This window comes from Gamsiella multidivaricata (genome assembly GCF_025024155.1).
Source record: "Gamsiella multidivaricata strain RSA 2152 chromosome Unknown BC939scaffold_64, whole genome shotgun sequence".
NCBI classification, from domain to species: domain Eukaryota; kingdom Fungi; phylum Mortierellomycota; class Mortierellomycetes; order Mortierellales; family Mortierellaceae; genus Gamsiella; species Gamsiella multidivaricata.
This window is the reverse complement of record NW_026251772.1, coordinates 185420-203791: the sequence shown is the minus strand read 5'-3', so window position 1 is coordinate 203791 and position 18372 is coordinate 185420. Positions and strand designations below refer to the sequence as shown.

At 49.5% G+C, this 18372-nt stretch overlaps 7 protein-coding genes across 7 annotated transcripts; 2 read left to right on the top strand and 5 right to left on the bottom strand.

Annotated features, from left to right (window-relative positions):
- Positions 1-1398: 1398 nt before the first annotated feature.
- On the bottom strand, positions 1399-2728 carry BC939DRAFT_484834 (kinase-like domain-containing protein; the record flags this gene model as incomplete). The annotated part of the gene is made up of 3 exons (XM_051559275.1): positions 1399-1457; positions 1483-1681; positions 2054-2728. The coding sequence occupies 3 exons, from the start codon at positions 2726-2728 to the stop codon at positions 1399-1401; spliced, it is 933 nt and encodes a 310-aa protein (XP_051409096.1).
- A 1016-nt stretch (positions 2729-3744) lies between these two features.
- BC939DRAFT_461003 (Clathrin/coatomer adaptor, adaptin-like protein) lies at positions 3745-7577 on the top strand. Its single transcript, XM_051556957.1, has 11 exons — positions 3745-3988; positions 4078-4155; positions 4391-4517; positions 4630-4703; positions 4899-5020; positions 5131-5290; positions 5386-5552; positions 5736-5809; positions 6280-6861; positions 6956-7189; positions 7299-7577. Exons 1-11 carry the CDS (start codon positions 3923-3925, stop codon positions 7538-7540), a joined length of 1926 nt encoding a protein of 641 aa, XP_051409095.1. The 5' UTR covers positions 3745-3922; the 3' UTR covers positions 7541-7577.
- On the bottom strand, positions 7578-9671 carry BC939DRAFT_460996 (Alpha/Beta hydrolase protein). Its single transcript, XM_051556956.1, has 4 exons — positions 8890-9671; positions 8513-8659; positions 8239-8385; positions 7578-8122 (listed from the first exon to the last, which is right to left on the bottom strand). Exons 1-4 carry the CDS (start codon positions 9547-9549, stop codon positions 7649-7651), a joined length of 1428 nt encoding a protein of 475 aa, XP_051409094.1. The 5' UTR covers positions 9550-9671; the 3' UTR covers positions 7578-7648.
- Positions 9672-9950: 279 nt separating this feature from the next.
- Positions 9951-10878, bottom strand: BC939DRAFT_414351 (ribosome biogenesis protein Nop16). Its single transcript, XM_051552977.1, has 2 exons — positions 10690-10878; positions 9951-10556 (listed from the first exon to the last, which is right to left on the bottom strand). Exons 1-2 carry the CDS (start codon positions 10836-10838, stop codon positions 10100-10102), a joined length of 606 nt encoding a protein of 201 aa, XP_051409093.1. The 5' UTR covers positions 10839-10878; the 3' UTR covers positions 9951-10099.
- Positions 10879-11053: 175 nt separating this feature from the next.
- Positions 11054-15468, bottom strand: BC939DRAFT_521179 (uncharacterized protein; the record flags this gene model as incomplete). Its single annotated transcript, XM_051561209.1, has 4 exons — positions 11054-12085; positions 12194-13764; positions 13890-15144; positions 15415-15468. The coding sequence occupies 4 exons, from the start codon at positions 15466-15468 to the stop codon at positions 11054-11056; spliced, it is 3912 nt and encodes a 1303-aa protein (XP_051409092.1).
- Positions 15469-15766: 298 nt separating this feature from the next.
- BC939DRAFT_460992 (uncharacterized protein) lies at positions 15767-16668 on the bottom strand. The gene has a single exon (XM_051556955.1). The coding sequence runs from the start codon at positions 16512-16514 to the stop codon at positions 15924-15926; it is 591 nt and encodes a 196-aa protein (XP_051409091.1). The 5' UTR covers positions 16515-16668; the 3' UTR covers positions 15767-15923.
- Positions 16669-18356, top strand: BC939DRAFT_427105 (P-loop containing nucleoside triphosphate hydrolase protein). Its single transcript, XM_051553183.1, has 6 exons — positions 16669-16819; positions 16932-17043; positions 17171-17277; positions 17372-17669; positions 17759-18085; positions 18183-18356. Exons 1-6 carry the CDS (start codon positions 16725-16727, stop codon positions 18297-18299), a joined length of 1056 nt encoding a protein of 351 aa, XP_051409090.1. The 5' UTR covers positions 16669-16724; the 3' UTR covers positions 18300-18356.
- Positions 18357-18372: the final 16 nt, after the last annotated feature.

The following is an 18372-nucleotide window of genomic DNA, read 5'->3' as shown; positions in this document are numbered from 1 at the left end:
CCATGGAGGGAGATCGACGATGGTAGCCAATCGATGAACTGGATACACCGTGTCGATACGGAGAAGTATAGCCGACATCCTCTGTCAGTGGATCCTTCTTCTTCTCACCGGTTGCTACATCGAGCTTTGCAAGTGTGCCATTAGTGGGTGCTGGTCTGACATCCGGTGACATCGGTGCTGGCGGTCTATGGTCAACGCCATGCGCGTTCTGCGACTGTGAAGCAGTAAGAATATTATCACGTCCGTTCATATTGGGCGACAGTGGATGCTGAGGTGCAGACGGATGCTGCACGACCTCTGAATAGCTGACTTGATGTTGTTTGTTTGATTGCACTCCAGATATCTGCTCAACTGCTTCGGTTGACTTGCTGCGAGAAAGTTGCGCATGATTAAGAGGAGGGAATGTCACCTCTGTGATGGCGGGTGGCTGCTGAGGAGGCAGTGGGGCGACTGTTCCATAGCCTTGGTCCGACTCCACGGGCGAGTTACTGCCTGTCCAACCGATGGAAGCATTTGAACCGACCGAGGAGTAATGATCGTAAAGGGATTCCGTGGGAGACGTGCCGTACTGCTCCAAGTCGTAGACCGAAGGAATATTGAGCTGACGATGATGGCCATTTTTATGACCGGTCGATATGGATCGATTGGTATGATCAACGCCATGGGACTGTGGTGGCGGCAATTTTGCTACCCGCGATCGTTCCCTGGCCGCTCGCGCGCGCTCCTTTCTCTCATAGACGATATTGCCGATCAGGTCCTGGATCTTGGCCGTTGCTTCCTCACGGTCATCGGCAGACAAAATCTGTTCGCGAATCATCTCCGCCACCACCTCTTCGACTGTGTCTACGTTCAAGTCGAAAGGGAATTTGATTTCGTGTGTTCCAGCCGCCAGGGTCACATCCCGAGGGCCAGCCACAGGACATGTGCAAATCATCTTGAGGTTCAACTGATCGCCAATCTCTTCATCGTACTGAACTACTTGGATCGAGCAGGTCTTGGAGTTGGCATGCGAATGCAATGTATGAGGCTCCGCTACTGCTGCTTCTTCGCGTTCCTGTTGGATCGGTGCAGCATCTGACTCCTGATCGTGGTGTTCTGATTGCTGAGGCTGGGCAGAAAGGCTCTGATCGGCCGATGTCGGCGTTTGCGGCAAGAGATTGGAGCGGATATGGTAGGTCTTGTTGTCTGCATCAACTGTTGTAGTAGTTGTGAACGCTGTTCCGGGTATAGAGATGGGCTGAGCGGTAACCTTGGGCGAAGGAAGGGTCCTGGAGACTATTGACGGCAACGGTGCTGGTAAAGAGTACGAAGAAGAGGGCGAGGTTGCTGAGGATTGGTAGGGTTCTGCGAGGGATGACCGATTTGAGATGGTAACAGACGCAGAGGCAGGACTGTCTATTATCTCCATGCCCTCGGCGAGAGATCGATTTGGGTAGTTAAAGAGTCCTGTGGAGGCGCTCCAGAGAGGCGGGAGTATAGCACAGGGCTTCAAAAAATCAGAGTCGAGCAGCTCCTGGGCCGAGGGACGCGTGCGGTCGTCGTGGTCGAGGCAGCGGTTGATGAATTCCCGGGTCTCTGGGTCCTGGACATGATCGAGCGACTGCGGTTTGATACCCTTTGTGACCTTGCGATAGATTTGCGCCTGGTTGGTACATTCGGAGTAGGGATATTCCTTTGTGACCTGTTGGATAAGGTAACAAGCAAAAAAAAAAAAAGACAGATGCAGAGCACAGCAGAGCAAACCGGAAAATAGAAAAAAGATTGGCGAGAGCACAGTCAGGCAGACATGGCATAGCATGGAGGAGCATCGAGAGCACCGACATGAACGATATATAGAGTAGTGAAGCGAAGGAAAAAAAGGCAGTGAAGAAAAGAGACGCAGCAGAAGATAGTTTAGCATCGGGGTTCTTTTTCTTCATGTCTTTGTGCGTCATACGTTGGGGAGAATGCGTCTGTACGACATAGCCAAGGCCGACCGTTCGACTATTTCCACCCCAGCGCGGCCCATTTGTCATTCTGCTAAGAATAAACCAGCAATCAAAGATATACTTGCCATCTCAAGAACACACATGCCGAAGGCGTAGATATCGACCTTCTCGTCATACTTCTCGTCATAGAGTTCTGGGGCCATGAATTCGGGTGTACCCAGGACAGAGGACACATGGGTCCGATGGCGCACAACTGCAAGACCAAGGTCGCCGATTTTGAGCTGTCCGTTGTTGCCGTTGATGAAGATGTTGTCGCATTTAAGGTCACGGTGAATGATGGGCGGGTTGTGTGTGTGGAGATAGACGAGGCCCTGGAGGATTTGACGGCACCATGACTTGAGGACCTTGGGTTTGAGCGAACCCTTGAGGGTCTTTTTGAGATACTGTTTCAGGGTGCCCGAGGACATAAGCTCGGTGATAAAGACCACGCGCTCTCCGCCGTTCGGGGCCTTGGTGGACCAGGAGGCGTAAAAGTTGATAATGTGGTCGTTGCGGATGGATTCCAGGATTTCGATTTCAGAAAGGATCTTTTGGGCCTCCTTCTTGGTGAGATGGTCGATGCGGAGCTGGTTCCAGGCAACCTCTACACCCTCCTCCTGGTCAAAGGCCCTGTAGACGTTTTTGTATGCGCCCTCTCCTAAGATGTCGTTGAGTCGTTGAAATCGGCCGGTAGGGTCGGTTTCGAGAGGGGTGTCCTCGTCGGCGTCGTTGGACTGATCGCTTGGTATTGACGCGCCCATGTTGTTGAGGTATGTGAGGTATGTGAGGTTGTGAGGATAGGTACTGCGGGAGAGAGGAGAGGGGGAGGGGCTGATAAGGAGAGGGGAGAACGTAAGGTTGGTGGGATTCACAGGATCTCAGTAGCACAGACAAGAAGATCCGGATCCAGATCCAGATGGCGAGTGAATGGGTGGGCGAGTGAATGGGTGAGTAATCAAGCTGCTTGCTGTGGATGGTATGTTACAGGACCACTGGCATTGCGTTAGAAGAAAATAAAAAAAAAATGGAGGGAAAAACAACAATAAAAATAAGGAATAAAGTAAGCTGAATTGTGGCCGGAGGGGGGAGAGAATATTTGGAGGGCGAATGGAGATGTCCGAATGCAAACAAATGAGACAACCCCAGCTGGAAGAAAGAGGGAGCGAGAGTGGGCAGGTTTCTTTTCGGTATTCTGTATTGCTTTTAAAGAGGATGGGCCATGGCAGTAAAAAGAGGAGGAGAGAGAGGAGTGAAGGAGGGGAGAGCGATGATGAACGGAATCTCAACTGAACAACCAACGCACTCTGTTGCCCAGCGTCTACGTTGCAAGATGAGGAGGGAAATATACAGCAGGGAGTGGGAGTGGGGGAAGGGAGAGAGCGAGTGTGTGAGACGGAAAAAGAGAGAGAGAGAGAGAGAGAGAGAGAGAGAGAGAGAGAGAGAGAGAGAGAGAGAGAGAGAGAGAGAGAGAGAAGAGAGAGAGAAAGAGAAGCGGGGGAGGGCGGGGGCGGGGGGATTCAGTGGGAGCAAAAGAGAAAAAGTGCAAATAGGGAGACTAAAGACATCTGCTAGCTCATTGACTTGAACTGAATTGACTTTTCCTTCAAAATGGTTTGCTCTGCCAGATGAATTGGACTGAATACTGCCGTACAATCGTAGGGGAGGACATCCTCAGCCACTTCCACATATGCAAGCTACCCACTGCATGCGTAGACCTTGCATTGGCAGCAAAGGTAAGTCTGGGCACTAGATTTATGAGTGGAGGAGTAAACAACATAAAAGAGCCCTTCCTCATCCTCAACGGCATTCGCCCTCCGTCAAAGACTGCATCAGCCATACTCAGCAATAACACCACGGACGCAAACTCATCACCAACCCGTCATTCGTCCCCTCCTTTACTTCATACCGCCCCAGGACCCTTCTACCTGCTCTGCTAATCATTCGCAATTCTCACCATGGAGTTCTCTCGAAAGCTGTTCTCAAGCCTCGCACGCAGCCAGTCCGCAGACTCAAGTCGTGTGGTACGGTATCAATATCTACGCAGCTGTCGATTGAAAACGACGCGTCGTATCGCTACAAATACCTTACGCAATATTAATTCATGCTCTAGGTAGAAGACGCAAAGGCTTTTTCGGACGAGTCTTTGGCAGTACTGAGGACAAACATCTCCAATCCAAACATGTCAACGGTAGGAAAGAAACCGCTGCCTCCCAAAAACGGTGCTGTTCACTGCGGCGAGGTTCCCAAATGCGTCACTAGCGCCTGCATGCTAGTGCATACTACTTCGCTCCTGCAGCCATATAGTCCGTGGACAGAGACCGGGCATTGGCTGTCCCACGATACCATGTCTAGACAGGATGACTCAGTGCTTTTCAGTTGGATTCATTGTTTTTGATCCTGAAGTTTCTTTTTGTTTTGTCTAGTCTGCAATGAAAGAGAATATGCTGCGGCTCATATACGGAGAAATGATGGGCCAAGACGTGCAGTTTGGTGCAATCTACGCGCTAAAGCTCGCACAGAGCGGCCAAACCGTAGCGGAGAAACGCGCTGGTACGTGCAATACGGTACTGTGACCAGCGTGTCAAGGCCATAATTACCACGCGACATGCCAGAATCAATCTCTCACTATGTCTTTGTTGAACTCCATTCCTCCGTTCCAAAGGCTATTTGACCTGTTATCTGCTCTTACAAGAAGGCAACGAGCTCAACATCATGCTTGTGAATACGCTGCAAAAGGTCGGTTACTGCGAGCCTTTCACTTCATGACCGCGGCAACTGTCATTTCGCCCAACAAACACTTGCTCTTTTTGTACTTGCTACACGAATGTGATGTAGCTTCAACCGTGACAGATGCGATTGAATTAACGCAGGACATCTGCTCCTCCTCGGGAAACCTTTCTGCTTTGGTTGCCATGTTGTTTCGATAAAAAGGACCTGATAAGCAGCAACTTTCACCATGTGGTGGTGGCGCTCGTGACGCTGTGCAACATGACATTGCCAGATGTGATCCCATCTATGGTCGGCCACGTCCTCACAGCCCTGTCCCATGCACAGTACGTGGATACACGTCGCGAAGGAAAAAAAAGGTTCATTGGCAGTGAGGTAACAAAAACCTAATGGCGAGCCATGGATGTTCTTTTTCTTTATTTTCCCCGGAATGTAGCGAGTCCGTTCGGAAGAGGGCACTGATTGCCCTCAGGAATTTTTATACACAAGACCCGGACCTGATCGCGCCTTATCTCGATCAGATTAAAATGTTGCTCTACGACTCTGAGCCGAGCGTCATGTCTGCAGCACTCGGCCTCTTTGCCGTAGCTGTGCAGGTAATTCACTTTTTTTTTTTTTTTTTTTTTTTTGGAGCACAGCACTGAAACGCGGGCATTTGCAATTTACAACTTTTGTGTGCTGCAATACGTAGGGCCATGCCAAGGAGATGAAGGGTTTGATCCCAGTGCTGATTAAGATCTTGCAGCAGGTCGTGGACGGTAAGTTGCCCAAGGGGTACTCGTATCATGGTACGGCAGCACCCTGGATTCAGATCCGATGCCTTCAGATTATGGCCCGACTCGGCCACCAAGATCTCAGGTACGCCGATGCTTGCTGATCATTTGAAGATGTCATTTATTGCCACCACCTTATTCAGACTCGAACTGAGCTGCGATGAGTGGATCGCGCTTGAAAGTTGGTTTGGACTGTCGTATCACAAACACTCTTCTGAAACTAACTTTTTTTATTTTTTGTGTTGATATTTTGTGGCCGCTCTCTAAGTGCAAGCAAGACAATGACGCCAGTCGTCATGGCAGCATTCCATAAGGCTAGACAGGGCGTAGACGCTGCCTTTGGTAAGTCAGCCAAGCAATTTTTGCGCATGTTTGTATGCATGATCGAAAGAGAAGTGGTGTGGAAAAATGCTATGTTGTTGTGTCTGCCGATGGACAACTTTTTTTGTTCCTGGATCACATAATCTTCTGCAGAGATGCATGAATGTCGATATTTTACCAGCTACAACTGCTGTTGCCCTTTTTTTTTGTTGTTTTGCTTCACTTCGTGGAAGGGACTAATTCGAGTCCAGCAAGCATTTTGCTTTTGAGGCATTTTTTTTTCGTTCTATTTCATCTTCAGTCAATGAGCTCATTGGCCGGCGCTTGACTCGCAAACAGAGGAAAGAAGTTTGTCTAGGTGCCACGCTATACCACGCTCCGTACCTTCTCGTTGTTTATGTACCCTCTTGTGTAGCGGTGGCAAAGAAAAAGGCGGAGAGATCTTTGTTCCTTGGAGTCAGATGAGCTAACTTCGTCTCTGGGTGCCATAGCTATCCTGTTCGAGGTGATTCGCACACTCAATATCTTCCATCAGGCCATCATCCTGGAACTCTGTCAATACAAGGATGTGAGCCGGAACCCGCTCCTGATCATCCCAAAGTTCGCGACGTCCTCAAATCAGAATCTCAAGTACCTGGGTGTCTCTATGCTCTGTCAGGTTCAGCCTAGTGCCTGGTCGGACACCTGGTGGAACGAAGACTTACTCTCGGGCGTCGTGCAGGCTTTGGAGAGTAAGGATACAACCATTCAACGACGCGCCTTGGACCTTTTGTATAGGATGTTGACGATCGACAACTCTGAAAATATTATCGATCGGCTTGTATATGCGTTCTATCAGGAGCAGGATCAAACAGAGAGGGGGGATGACGGCGCACATGACAGGTCCTTGGTGTCCTCGAAAGACTATGTACCCAGTCGGAGAGAGAAGATCTTGGGACAAATCCTTGATGCATCCGAGAGATTTGGCAAATCGGAAGAGTGGTACTTGGAGTTGATATATGACCTCTTGGACCGCGGCGGGAACGTTTTGACAATGCAGAAGCTCGAAGGGGTCATGCGAGTCTTTGAGCAAGGTCTGTTAATATCTATGTTGGACACACCAAATGCCGCTAGCGAAATGACGCTTTATTAACGCGAGCTGGGTACTTTTTTTTTCTCTTCTTTCAGGCGCAAGGAGCCCAGCGTTTAATACGACACATCTGCGAGTGGTGGCAGTGCGCAAGACGATGCAAATCCTAACTCTCAGAGAGAGTGTCCTCACCGCTCGAAACAAAGAAACCTCACAGCCCACGCTCGCGTACTTTGCACTTTGGGTGCTGGGTGAATATGGGGACGATGCCGATGATTGGAAATTGTCGACTATCGTGGAAGCACTTGTCCGATGTCTCCTTGTCAACCGAGGTAAGCGGATGGCAGCACGTCGTTAATCGCTTTGAGACTGCCACGGGATTGCCTGCATCGTCACTTATTCACAAAATCTTTCTATCTCTTTTGATATTCTCATGGACAGATCCGCTAATCCAAGGGTTCATCCTCACGGCTCTGACCAAGGCTGCGCTCAAGTCAGTACCAAACACCATCCCCAAAAGTGTTGCGGCGGTCGTGCGCAATCAGATCCTTCGCCAAACCTCTGTATCTCAATCCAACTCGTTATTCCTTCACGACAGTCAGTGTTATCCTCCTATTTCCTCTAAGCTGGAAATGGAACAACGGGCACAGGAGTTTTTGATGATTGCAGAGCTCGTCTCTTGAAACCCAATGTCATTATGTCTACAATAAATGGCTCCTTGTCCGTTCTAGAAGATAAATACATTTACAATAATACAAGATGCACTATGTACGGTTATGGTCTCTAATATGCTACAAGTACTCCCACATCTGACAATCGACACACCCAACCTCCTGTTTACAAGCCGGTACATTCTTGACCTTAAGAACTCCCTCGATCGTATCCGCGAGTCGGTGTGTGCGAATGTCGACCCTCCAGTTATCTTCGCCCACGGGATCGTAAACACATGTCCTACCCGTGTGGCACTTGCTCTCGAGTGCAAATCCCGAATAATAGCAGGCACTCCTCGGTCCATTGCAGATACCCTGAAAGATCGGATCTGCAGTGTGGCCCACATGATATAGCGGGAAATCATCCCAGTTGATCGCAGGAGGTGATGGCAGATGCAGTCTTTGCGCGGCCAGACGGTCCCCTGGCGTCTCAAACGTCACCGTAGGTACTCCGAACGTCAATCCCAACAGCGCGCTGATACCGCCTCCCAAACTGTGTCCTGTCAGCCAGATGTTACTGTTGGGATACATGTCCTGAACTGTCCACAAAATCGTCTATTAGGGGGGTTTGAATAGTGGTTTACACTCGGTAAGAAGGTTGTCTGCTTGTTTGTTTGCTTGCTTGCTGTGTACATCAGTGTTTATTTTTGGTCAAGAGCCTGATTGCTTACCATGGCCATATTGTAGTAAACATCGTCGGAATTGACGCTGTTCTCGATGCATGTCTGGTCGCACTGGTAGCCGCCCGTATTACAGTCGCATACACCCTTCCATGTCCGATCAACTTTGGCACAGCAGCAAGAGAAAAGCAGGTTGTCCTACAAACATATTAAAAAAACACACACACACACACGAGAGGTCATATCAGATCCTGTTGAAGCCTTTTAAACTTGTAGTACCCAACAAACATTCCCTCCACGCCTTTGATAAATATATATAACTTACATTGACCTTGTCTCGGGCTGCGGTGCCGCCTCCGCCGCCAAGGAGTGCAGCCGAAGTGCCCTTGATGGCGATAACGAGTGTTGAGTTGTCCTTGGACAAAAACACATGTCCCCTAACGCCATCTTCTTCCCATCCAAAAGTCGAGTTCTAGTAGGCGATAAATGTTTATGTGAAAGTAAATAGTTAGCACCAGCTTCTTCCCCTTTTGTGCTCCTGCATTCCCTTCTATCTTGGACCACATGTCAGGGCCATTTTGTCCATTGGGCGGCAAAAAGAGTCGATGTGCCCCAAACAAAAAAAAAAAAAAAAAAAAAAAAAAAGGACATGCATGACATATTCGTACATCCACAAGCAAAAATAGTCGGACAGGCACTTACTACACCCCAATTGCCCTCGAGATCGTACCATCCAGGGCTAGCGACCTCCGTGTAAGAATTGTAATTCATCTTTGACAGCTGAACAATCGTCTCCTTGTCCGCCACATCCGGAGCATCGACCAATTCTCTTGTCCAAGATTCTGGTCCGAATGATTGATCGTCCGAGAGTCCCATGGCCCTGAACCCTTTACTCCGGAACGATTTGAATTCCTGGCCACGGGGTTTGAGCGTCGTCGTCGTCTTGACCTTCAGCTGATGCGAGAGCGATTCACCCGTCAGGAGCTCGCTGAGAAGGATATCCACCGCTGACAGGTCCAGTCGGCGGAAGAGTCCTGGGTATCGACGTCCACCGTGGTGGAGGATGTGGCGAAGTGTTAGGACTTCGTCAGGGCGGTCCTGACCCACTGCAGCGACCAGGGAATCGCCATGCTTCTTCGGTTCCTCCTGTACGGGTCCCGAGGATTGGAATGAGTGCTGATTATGATGACGATGGGATTGAAAAGGGAGCTGAGGGGTTTGTTCTTGGGGTTGGTGTAGGTGTTCCTCTGAAGAATGTTTCCGATAGAAGGGTATATAGAACGGGTGTGCTAGTGTGAACAGAGGCACTAGGGTCAAGAGGGTGAGTAGAAGGAAAGGAACGATAGTACTCTGCCGAAGCATGCCTGGTTCAACACAGCAACAGTCGAAGGCGAGTCAAGAGAACGAAGGGTAGAGTGGCGTAAGAAGAAAGTGCGAGGTTTTTTTTTGGGGGGGGGAGGGAAGAGCGGAGGAGACAAAGAGGGCGAAGGAGTAAATTCGAGAAAAACGTTTCTCATAAAGGGATCAAATGACCACAACAACCTTATTCTTTGTTTGCTGCGCGCAGTAGCTGCAGGCATAAAACCCCCTTTTGGCCACGTAGTTCGCTATGTATCTTCTTAGATATGTGTTTTGAGCGTCGACTTCAGGAACCCGTACGACCTGTGCACTCGCAATCAGTGAATGAACCGATCGGTGCTCTGAACAAAGGGAGCGCCTTTGTCTATATCAAGCCATTGCATGCGATTGCTAGTCTGTAGATTCTGTAGAGCACAGTGGGTATTATTATACCCACGGTTTAATATGCGAATGTCACGAAAGAGGTCTATGGTACATGAAGTGAAAACTGAAAAGGTGGCCGCATCGAAACGGGGTAATACTGCAATTTCGTCAAAGAAAAAGGAAGGCGACCTCAGGCCAAGAGCGCATGGATTCTCTTCTTCAGCTGAGCAGCCGTCTGCTGGTTCGGGTTCAACTTGCGATCCCAGAACATCTTTTCGTAGTCGTCCCCATATTTCTCCACCAATTTCGCCGCCCAGACCAACTCGCCCTCGGACTGATATCTCTCCGTCTTGAGTACATTGGCCGCCTGGGCCTCGAGTGCACGCACAACGTCCGTCTTGGCCTTGACGGGCTCGATATCCCTCTCCATCATCTCTGCGATCTCCTCCTTGGTCTTGGCTTTGCCAACAATCACATTGATAATGTTGCCGTGTTCATCACGCTGGATGATTCCCTGTTCCTCCGTCAGCGATTCTGCCAATTCCTCCAGCGACTTTTGTTCGCTCTCTGCAAGTTCCTCCTCATCCTTGATCTCTGTGCCTCCTGTGACGCCGTTCAATGAGGGGAGCAGACCCAAGCGAGCATAGCTATCGTACAAAAGATAAGAGATTTCGAGCGGTTAAATCGAGTGAGCAAGGAAAGATCAGTTCTTTCAAGTGCCGTGAACCGATGCAAGGTCCGGCAGGGCTCTAGAGTTCACAGATGGAAGAAGGAGCGTACTTTTGACGAAGAGTGGCCTTCTTGTCCCAGTTGTCTCGGATGATCTTGTTGCCAATGACATTGACCTTCTTCTTGTGTTTGTTAGCAACCTTGCGGGTCACCTTGCGAGAGGGAGTCTTGATGGTGCGGCGCTTTCGAACGGTAGGCATGGTGAAGCGATGTCGGTGTATTTGTCTGTGTCGAAGGGCTAAAAAGGAGGGATGGGATTGATGGGTGTTTGTTTACTTGCTTAAAAAAAAAAAAAAAGAGTCGTGGCTTGCTGGTGACTGTTGGGCAAAATGTCCTTGGAGCTGCGCCCGAATGCGAAAAAAGGGCAAACGGACATTTGCGAGTATTTTTTATTTCTATGTCGCAACACATACTCTCAGTTGCTGGAGACGAGTGCAATTGCGATACCTGATCGCATGGTCGAGACAGCAACAACCTTACGAGCCGTCTCTACGACAGATGCAACAGAAACCTTGTTTCCGCCAAATCTCATGTCAGTCTTGCTTAAGGTCTCATCAAGGCTGCGTAGATTATGGATGGCGAGGACTCCAACGTACCCTAGTCCCCAGATAAACATCTGCCCGCTGTCACTGCATATTACCGTATGAAAGTCACCGCAACAGATCTCTTTCATACCAGGACCGATCCTCACCAGCGCAGGAAATAGCCGTGTCTTCGACTTGTCTGACAAAGTGGAGTCCACACTCTCGGTTTTTTCGCAAGCAGGTGCCTTGGCGCTCAGCCAAGGCGATCCAGGAGTAAGAGCCGAATTGGGGAAACTTGATAAAGATAAGGATGAGGATGGCGGCGAAGCGATGCCGAGCTGACCAAAGTCATCATTCCCCATAGCAATGACTAGGCCCGACATCATTAAAATCACAGTATGACGTTCACCACCTTGAACCTGCCTAATCGACTTTCCTTTCCAATGGAGCGAGATTTCCCTGGGAGACTCTACAATAACCTTCTGCTCAGAGCAACTCTTCGCGCTCGCGTCCTTGGGGTATTGCTCTTTGATCCGTGTTGTAGTCACGTTCGAAGCAGGGGCACGGCCGAGTTGACCATATGTATTGTCCCCCCATCCATATAGTTTCTCTTCATCCCACGCAAATGAAGACAATTTGCCTGCGCCTATTCCCACAATACGCCAAGGGAGGGTCTCGATGAAGTGTGGCGAAAGGTCGAAGTCCTGCTGTTCCTGTGATGTTGATGTCCCAGAAACGGATGAGATGGACCGACCGAGCTGACCATGATCGTTGGCGCCCCAAGAGATGACTTCACCCGAGAAACTCAGGATAAGGATGTGGTTGCGACCACAGACAATGTCCTTAATCTGTTGGGAACAGATCTGGATTGGCCTGGAAGCCGATTTTTGGCTAAGCAATCCAACCCTACGACCAGCCGCGTCCTAAAGGCATGCCAAAAGGATACATGCATTTCGAGACATATATAAGAATCATAGCAAAAACAACAGACGAAAGGGAAATAAAAAAAGAGTGAAGGCGATACTGCTTACCTTAAAGGAGCCCCATCCCCACAGAATGCCATTCTCTGTCAACAAAAACGTTGCGCTGTCAGAGCAGGCAATCTTCACAATCTTAAAAGGTAGTGTGTCCACATCCTCCTGAATCTGTACCAGTTCAGGCAGGAAGGTAGGGTCAATTTGGGCCTTAGTCTTCCGGCCTAGTGTTTCCTCCATTTCGCTTACGCCCGCCTTTTTCATAGAGTTATCATCATTGGCGTAGTTACTGTTTTCCTCGTCGTTCTCCCAGCACGAAAATACTTGGTTCGACCGCGTTACCACCACAATGTGGCAACGACCCGATGCAACCATCCGGACATCCAACGCTTGGAACCCGAGCCAACCATTCCGGTGCTTAATCAGCGACGACATGCTTCTGGATTTGATATGGGCGCCTCCGAGAGGCGGTGCACGCTCAGAGAGCGTCGAGGCATTTTGGAGCGTGAACGGCAGTCGAGCTTTTAATCTTTTGCTCGAATGCACCTGACCATGTTTGGTTCGCAGTTCATCAAAAAAATATGGCGTAGGAGAGTTGGATCTTGAATGATAAGAGGGTGAAGGCCAGTACCAGGACCAGGATGAGCTCGTTGAACGGTTGGATTCAATAGACAACGTAGGTGACGGTGAGGACCATGACAGAGAGTCTTCATCTGTAGGACTTCTTACAGCAGCTTTTGCAGGACGAATGATGATCATGTCCAGCGGTTGGTACCGAGATAATGCCATCGATGCAATCACCGGTGAAGGGGGCTTTGGAGAGCCCTCGGCTTGAACTGAATCCATTAAATTCTCTCTTGCAGAGTAGTAAACTGAGTCGGGGGTTCCAACATCCGACCAAGAGGCGCTGGCCAATGAGGACTGAGATGAAAATTTTGCTGCGCCCAGCGAAGTTGACGGAGACCACGAAACGGCCTGGCCCGCTCGGGGTTGATGTTGCGCACTCGTGCGATCGTCCAGTTTAGGTTGCTGTTGGGGTGTCTGCTGGAAGCGTCCTCGCGTGGTGATAATGGACGCGGGGAGTGGTAAGGGATGACCGCTCAGCGTATTAGCCATGGTTGTGTTTGTTGCTGGTGCGAATGTCGATTGTTGATTGCCAAACGTGAATCGTTGATTCTCAGGGGACAGAGGCTGAGGTTGAAGCGACTTCAAAAACTCATTCGTGACAGCTCCCTCCTGAGGAGCTACCGCTGGTAGCTGAAAAGACCGTTGATGGCGTTCCTGCATGCTGGAAGAGATGTTGCCGTGAGCAGTGGATTCTAGTTCGGCACAGGTCCTGAATGAAATGTCCCCAAAGTCGTTCTCGGGGATGGTCTCGGCCAGTAATGAGGGTACTTCTTGATTCTTTACCTTCAAATGGTCGTAATCGTGCTCCAGCATGGACACGAAGTGATACGTCCTGTCCGTGAATGTCATGTCTGCTTGGTGCCAGCCATCCTCGCTTTCAGAATCGTTCTCCTGCCTTGAACCTTGGTTGTTAGAGGAATGACCAGAGTACAGTTCGTCACTATCGCTGAGCAATGCTAGATGCCTCTGCATCATTTCGGACAAGGTGACGTCTCGAAGGTCTATTTGTGGGCAACAGGTTAGTTACGAAGATCCTTGGTGTTAAACAAAAAAGCATTTTTTCATGAGTTGAGTTTTTATATGCACATGCCTTCATAATATTCATCAAAGTCTGCCTGCGACAGACTGTCATCGCTGGCATAATCATCGGGCGCTTCGAACTCTTTGTAAGAACCAGCGACTTTCAAAGCTGGTCCCCAATCCTTAACACGACTTGACTGTTGTTTGCTTTCTAGGAAAGCAGAATCCGCAACCGATCTGGCTTGCGTGTTGACCCGGGCTAACACCACAGCTTTGCCAGACAGTGGACTGATGAGGGGTGAGGTCGATGAATAGGGCGAAGAGGGTGACAAAGCACAGTTGATGGTGCCTTGCGATCGTCTGGACACCTGTTCCGGTTGTATTCTCGATAAAGGCTGTGTGAGCGATACTTGAGAGCCGACAGCGGGTTTGGCAGGGGGCTGCATCAACAATCGCTGAAAAGGCCTCTGCTGTGGTTGCTGATTATATTGCAAGAGCTGGTTCGCTGGGGAATACTGAAAGGAAACAGACTGACGGTGGTCATATTCAGTAACGCAATCCCGTTGCATAAGTTTCGAGTTCTCGTTACGTTGATGGATAACGGGTAATCGAGAGGAAAGGCGCTGATTGATGTTGTCAGTCGGCGAGATCATGGATGATGGCTGCAGCAAAAATGGAGGTAGTATGTTGTCTCGGTCATCTCTGTCATCTCTGTCGCCTCTATCGTCCTGCTCAATGACATCCCGCTCCAGCTGCTCAAGCGCCAGTAGCTCCAATCGGGTTTCTTCAGCCTTGACTCTCAAGTACTGGATTAGCTCCTGGCGCGAGTCTACAAAGTCAATAGGTTGACCAGATTCGCTGAAAACACCCCTGCAGATTCTTGAGGGCGATTGCGGTGTCGCCGGAGATTGGTGTTTTGGTGAAGGTACTCTGCGTCCAGTGCTTAGTGAGGGCGAGCTCGCGGGAGTTGCACGACTGAACGGTGTCTGGGATCTGGCCTTTTGAAAGAGCGATAGAAGCCTAGTGTCTTGGCCTTTGCTCGCGTATTCCATTTCAACACCATCGACGCGTTGGCGATGCAGCACGGAGTTAGATTGCAAAGGAGTATAACCCACGCTAAGAGTCTTGCGGTGGTCATGTCTTTGTTGCAGTTGTTGGAGTGTAGGTTGGGGCAGAAGTTGAGGCAGTCGACTTTGGCTAGGACTAGATGATGTCCGGGTCGAACCAGGTCTTCCAAGCGAGAAACTAGAGGTGATCTGCACATGGGCGCTAGAGGATGTTCTCGGAGTAGAAGGCGAAGGCGGCGCGGCGGCAGACTCTGGCCGTTGTTGATTGTCTTGCAGCATGGGTATTTTAGCTCTCTGTGTTTATCTATGTTGTTGATGTGTATACCAAAGCAGGCGAGATGGGAATGTGGAGCGCAGGAGAAGTAAAGAGAAGTGAGAGTATGACCGGAGAAGAGGCGGGAAAAGAAAAGAAATCGTGATATTGATATCCTTTTCTGTGCTGGTTGTTTTGCGTGTGATGCCGTGTCATGTACTGTACTAACAGGAATGGCCTCTTCCTACTGATCGCAACATAGAAACACGCAACGCCGTTAATGTTATCGTTTCGTCCTGGGCTAGACACACCCAGCCAGTCTTCTCTTTGCTAAGCTGTGTCAAAAGAGGACCCGCCAACGGCATGTCTGCTTGGGCAGGAAAAGCGGCTATGCTGTTGGTCTACGCGTAAAAGAAGACGAGAAGACGACACGCACCTGGCAAGGCAGTCGCCACCAACCCAGCAGCTGCATCAAAACAAACCAGCCAGTGCAGGGGAAATGACTATGTCAAAAACGGGCTCACCTAGATCGCATCTCATCCAATCCCCATGCGTGTCCTCTCAATTGTTGCCATGTCATCGAGCGATTGAGGCGGCCTCCTGTGAATATATTCTATTGCTATCGGACTATCCAAAATTCAAAGCATCCCCTGCTTCGTCCAGAAGGAAACCATGGATATATCTTCTCTAATCTCTCAACCCCCGTGTCTGTCAATTGCCATTGTTATCTTGTTATATCGTCCCTCGTCGCCTGCAAAAAAAGTGGGTTTATTATTTTATGATATGATACAAATGATCTTTCCTGACCATGTCGATTGCTCTACTCATCGTTGGCCTCCTCTGCAGCCAAGGTGGCCTCGCCCTCCTTAAGAGCCTTCTGGATTTCTGCACTCTCGGGATCAAACATCAGTCCCAATCTCAAGGCCTCAACGCCCTCCTCAACGCGTCCCATGCCAAAGAGCGCCTTGCCCAGACGGAAATGGCCTTTGGACCATGGGCGCTTCAGCTCAATGACACCCTGAGCATCGACATATGCGTTCACCCATTCCTTGCGGGCGATGTAGGCTGCTGAGCGATTGCACAACAAGACGGCCAGTTCCTCACGAGCAAGGCCAGTCGGCTCCCAGAGAGGGCGATCAAACGCAATGTTGATAGCATTGGTATAGGCTGTGATGGCCTCCTGATGACGCTGGGCTCGGAAGTGAGTGTTGCCGTCCTCACGCATCTTTGCAATCTGCTGCGAACGTAATGGAAGGACAGCCCCTGGTTGAGGCACTTGACCGTTGGTGGACTTAAGGTGGCGGGCAAGGTCGTTGATCTCGGCAAAGGACTGGTTACATTCTGAGCACACCTCGCTCTTGTGTTGACCGCAGACGACCTTGTCGTTGTAGATCTGGAGGTCGACAGACATTATGAGGGGACGATGAACCAGTTGTGGATGATGAAGGAGGGATGGAGGATGAAAGAGTGTAGTCTGGATGGGAAAGTGCAGGAGGAGGAGCCATCGAACCCTTAATGGGCGTTGGAGATGCACGCGGCAAACAAAAATGGTGGCGATCTCTGGTGATCAAGTTTATCGCGTTTCTTTGCTTTCCACTCATCAGCGACCAACCCACGGACAATGACTAGCAGCAGTGCAACCGCCACCTCCGCAGCGCAGGTCATCAATACCAACGCACAGTTCAAGGGAAATGTCGATTCTTACGAGCTGCCATGGTAAACGGTGTTGGCCAGCTTTGATTTGACCTGAACACACCAACAAAAAAAAAAAAAAAAAAGAGTGCGACACTAAGCAAAGAACGCCTGTTTATACACCATGCGTTTACAGGGTTGAGAAGTACCGGCCGCAACTACTCAAGGCTATCGTGGGCAATGAGGAGACTGTCGAACGTCTTCAATTGATCGCCAACAAAGGAAACATGCCACATATGATCATCTCAGTATGTTCTTTGGACTGGGTAGTCTACGCGAGCTGCAGTTATGACAAGCAAGTGGAATCGTGGGACATGAATTTTAATTGGGATCTTCAGTGAGTTGATACCGAATATATTTTGAAATGATATGTAGGGTTCACCGGGTATCGGAAAGACTACAAGCGTGCTGTGCCTGGCTCACGAATTACTTGGCCCTGCATTCAAAGAAGGCGTTTTGGAACTGAATGCCTCGGACGATCGGTAAGAGTAGTGTAGCAGGATCAGTGCCAATGTCATTAAAAGTGCCGTTAACTTCCCATATGTTCTCACGCGCATGCTTACTTGCAAATTACAGTGGAATCGATGTTGTTCGAAACAAGATCAAGACTTTTGCACAAAAAAAGGTCACCCTCCCACCCGGAAGACACAAGATCATCATTCTGGACGAAGCTGATAGTATGACCGCAGGAGCACAACAGGCACTTCGCCGCACGATGGAGATTTACTCGAACACAACACGATTCGCCCTGGCATGCAACCAATCTAGCAAAATCATTGAACCCATTCAGAGCCGATGCGCGATGCTTCGATACACGAAGCTGACGGATAGGCAAGTTCTACAGCGTCTGCGGGAAGTCTGTGAGGCAGAGAATGTAAGCATCTCTTTGTGCAACAAAATTAGTTTCGCGACGCAACTGTAATGATGCGCATCCTAATGATCATCAATAATATATTGTTCTAGGTGAAATACAGCGCAGAGGGACTTGAGGCGCTTATTTTCACTGCCGAAGGCGATATGCGTCAGGCGATCAACAACCTACAGTCAACTTGGTCAGGATTTGGATACGTAAATGATGAGAACGTCTTCAAGGTCTGTGATCAACCTCACCCAGTCGTAGTGAACGCCATTATTGCAAGTTGTCTCCAGGTAAACGTGGACAATGCGCTCCAAGGGATTCATCAACTCTGGCGACAAGGATACAGTGCAGTGGACATTATCACGACCCTATTCAGGGTCGTTAAGTTTTACGACGGTATGCCAGAATATATGAAGCTGGACTATATCAAGGTAGGAGCAATATTCTTGATCTTCATGCTTGCGGAGCAAACTATCATGTGGCACCATGAATTGCATCTAATGCTGCGAATGTTCTGTCCCATCATAGGAAATTGGATTGACACATATGAAGATCCTAGAAGGAGTTACGTCGTTGGTGCAACTCGGTGGATTGATCTCAAGACTCTGTAAACTGTCCATGGACTCCTCCAGTTTCTCCATTTGATGCTGGTATACAGGACCAGGCTCGCGGAATAAAAAAAGAAAGCCAACAATTATGAACAACGGTAGTTTTGCGA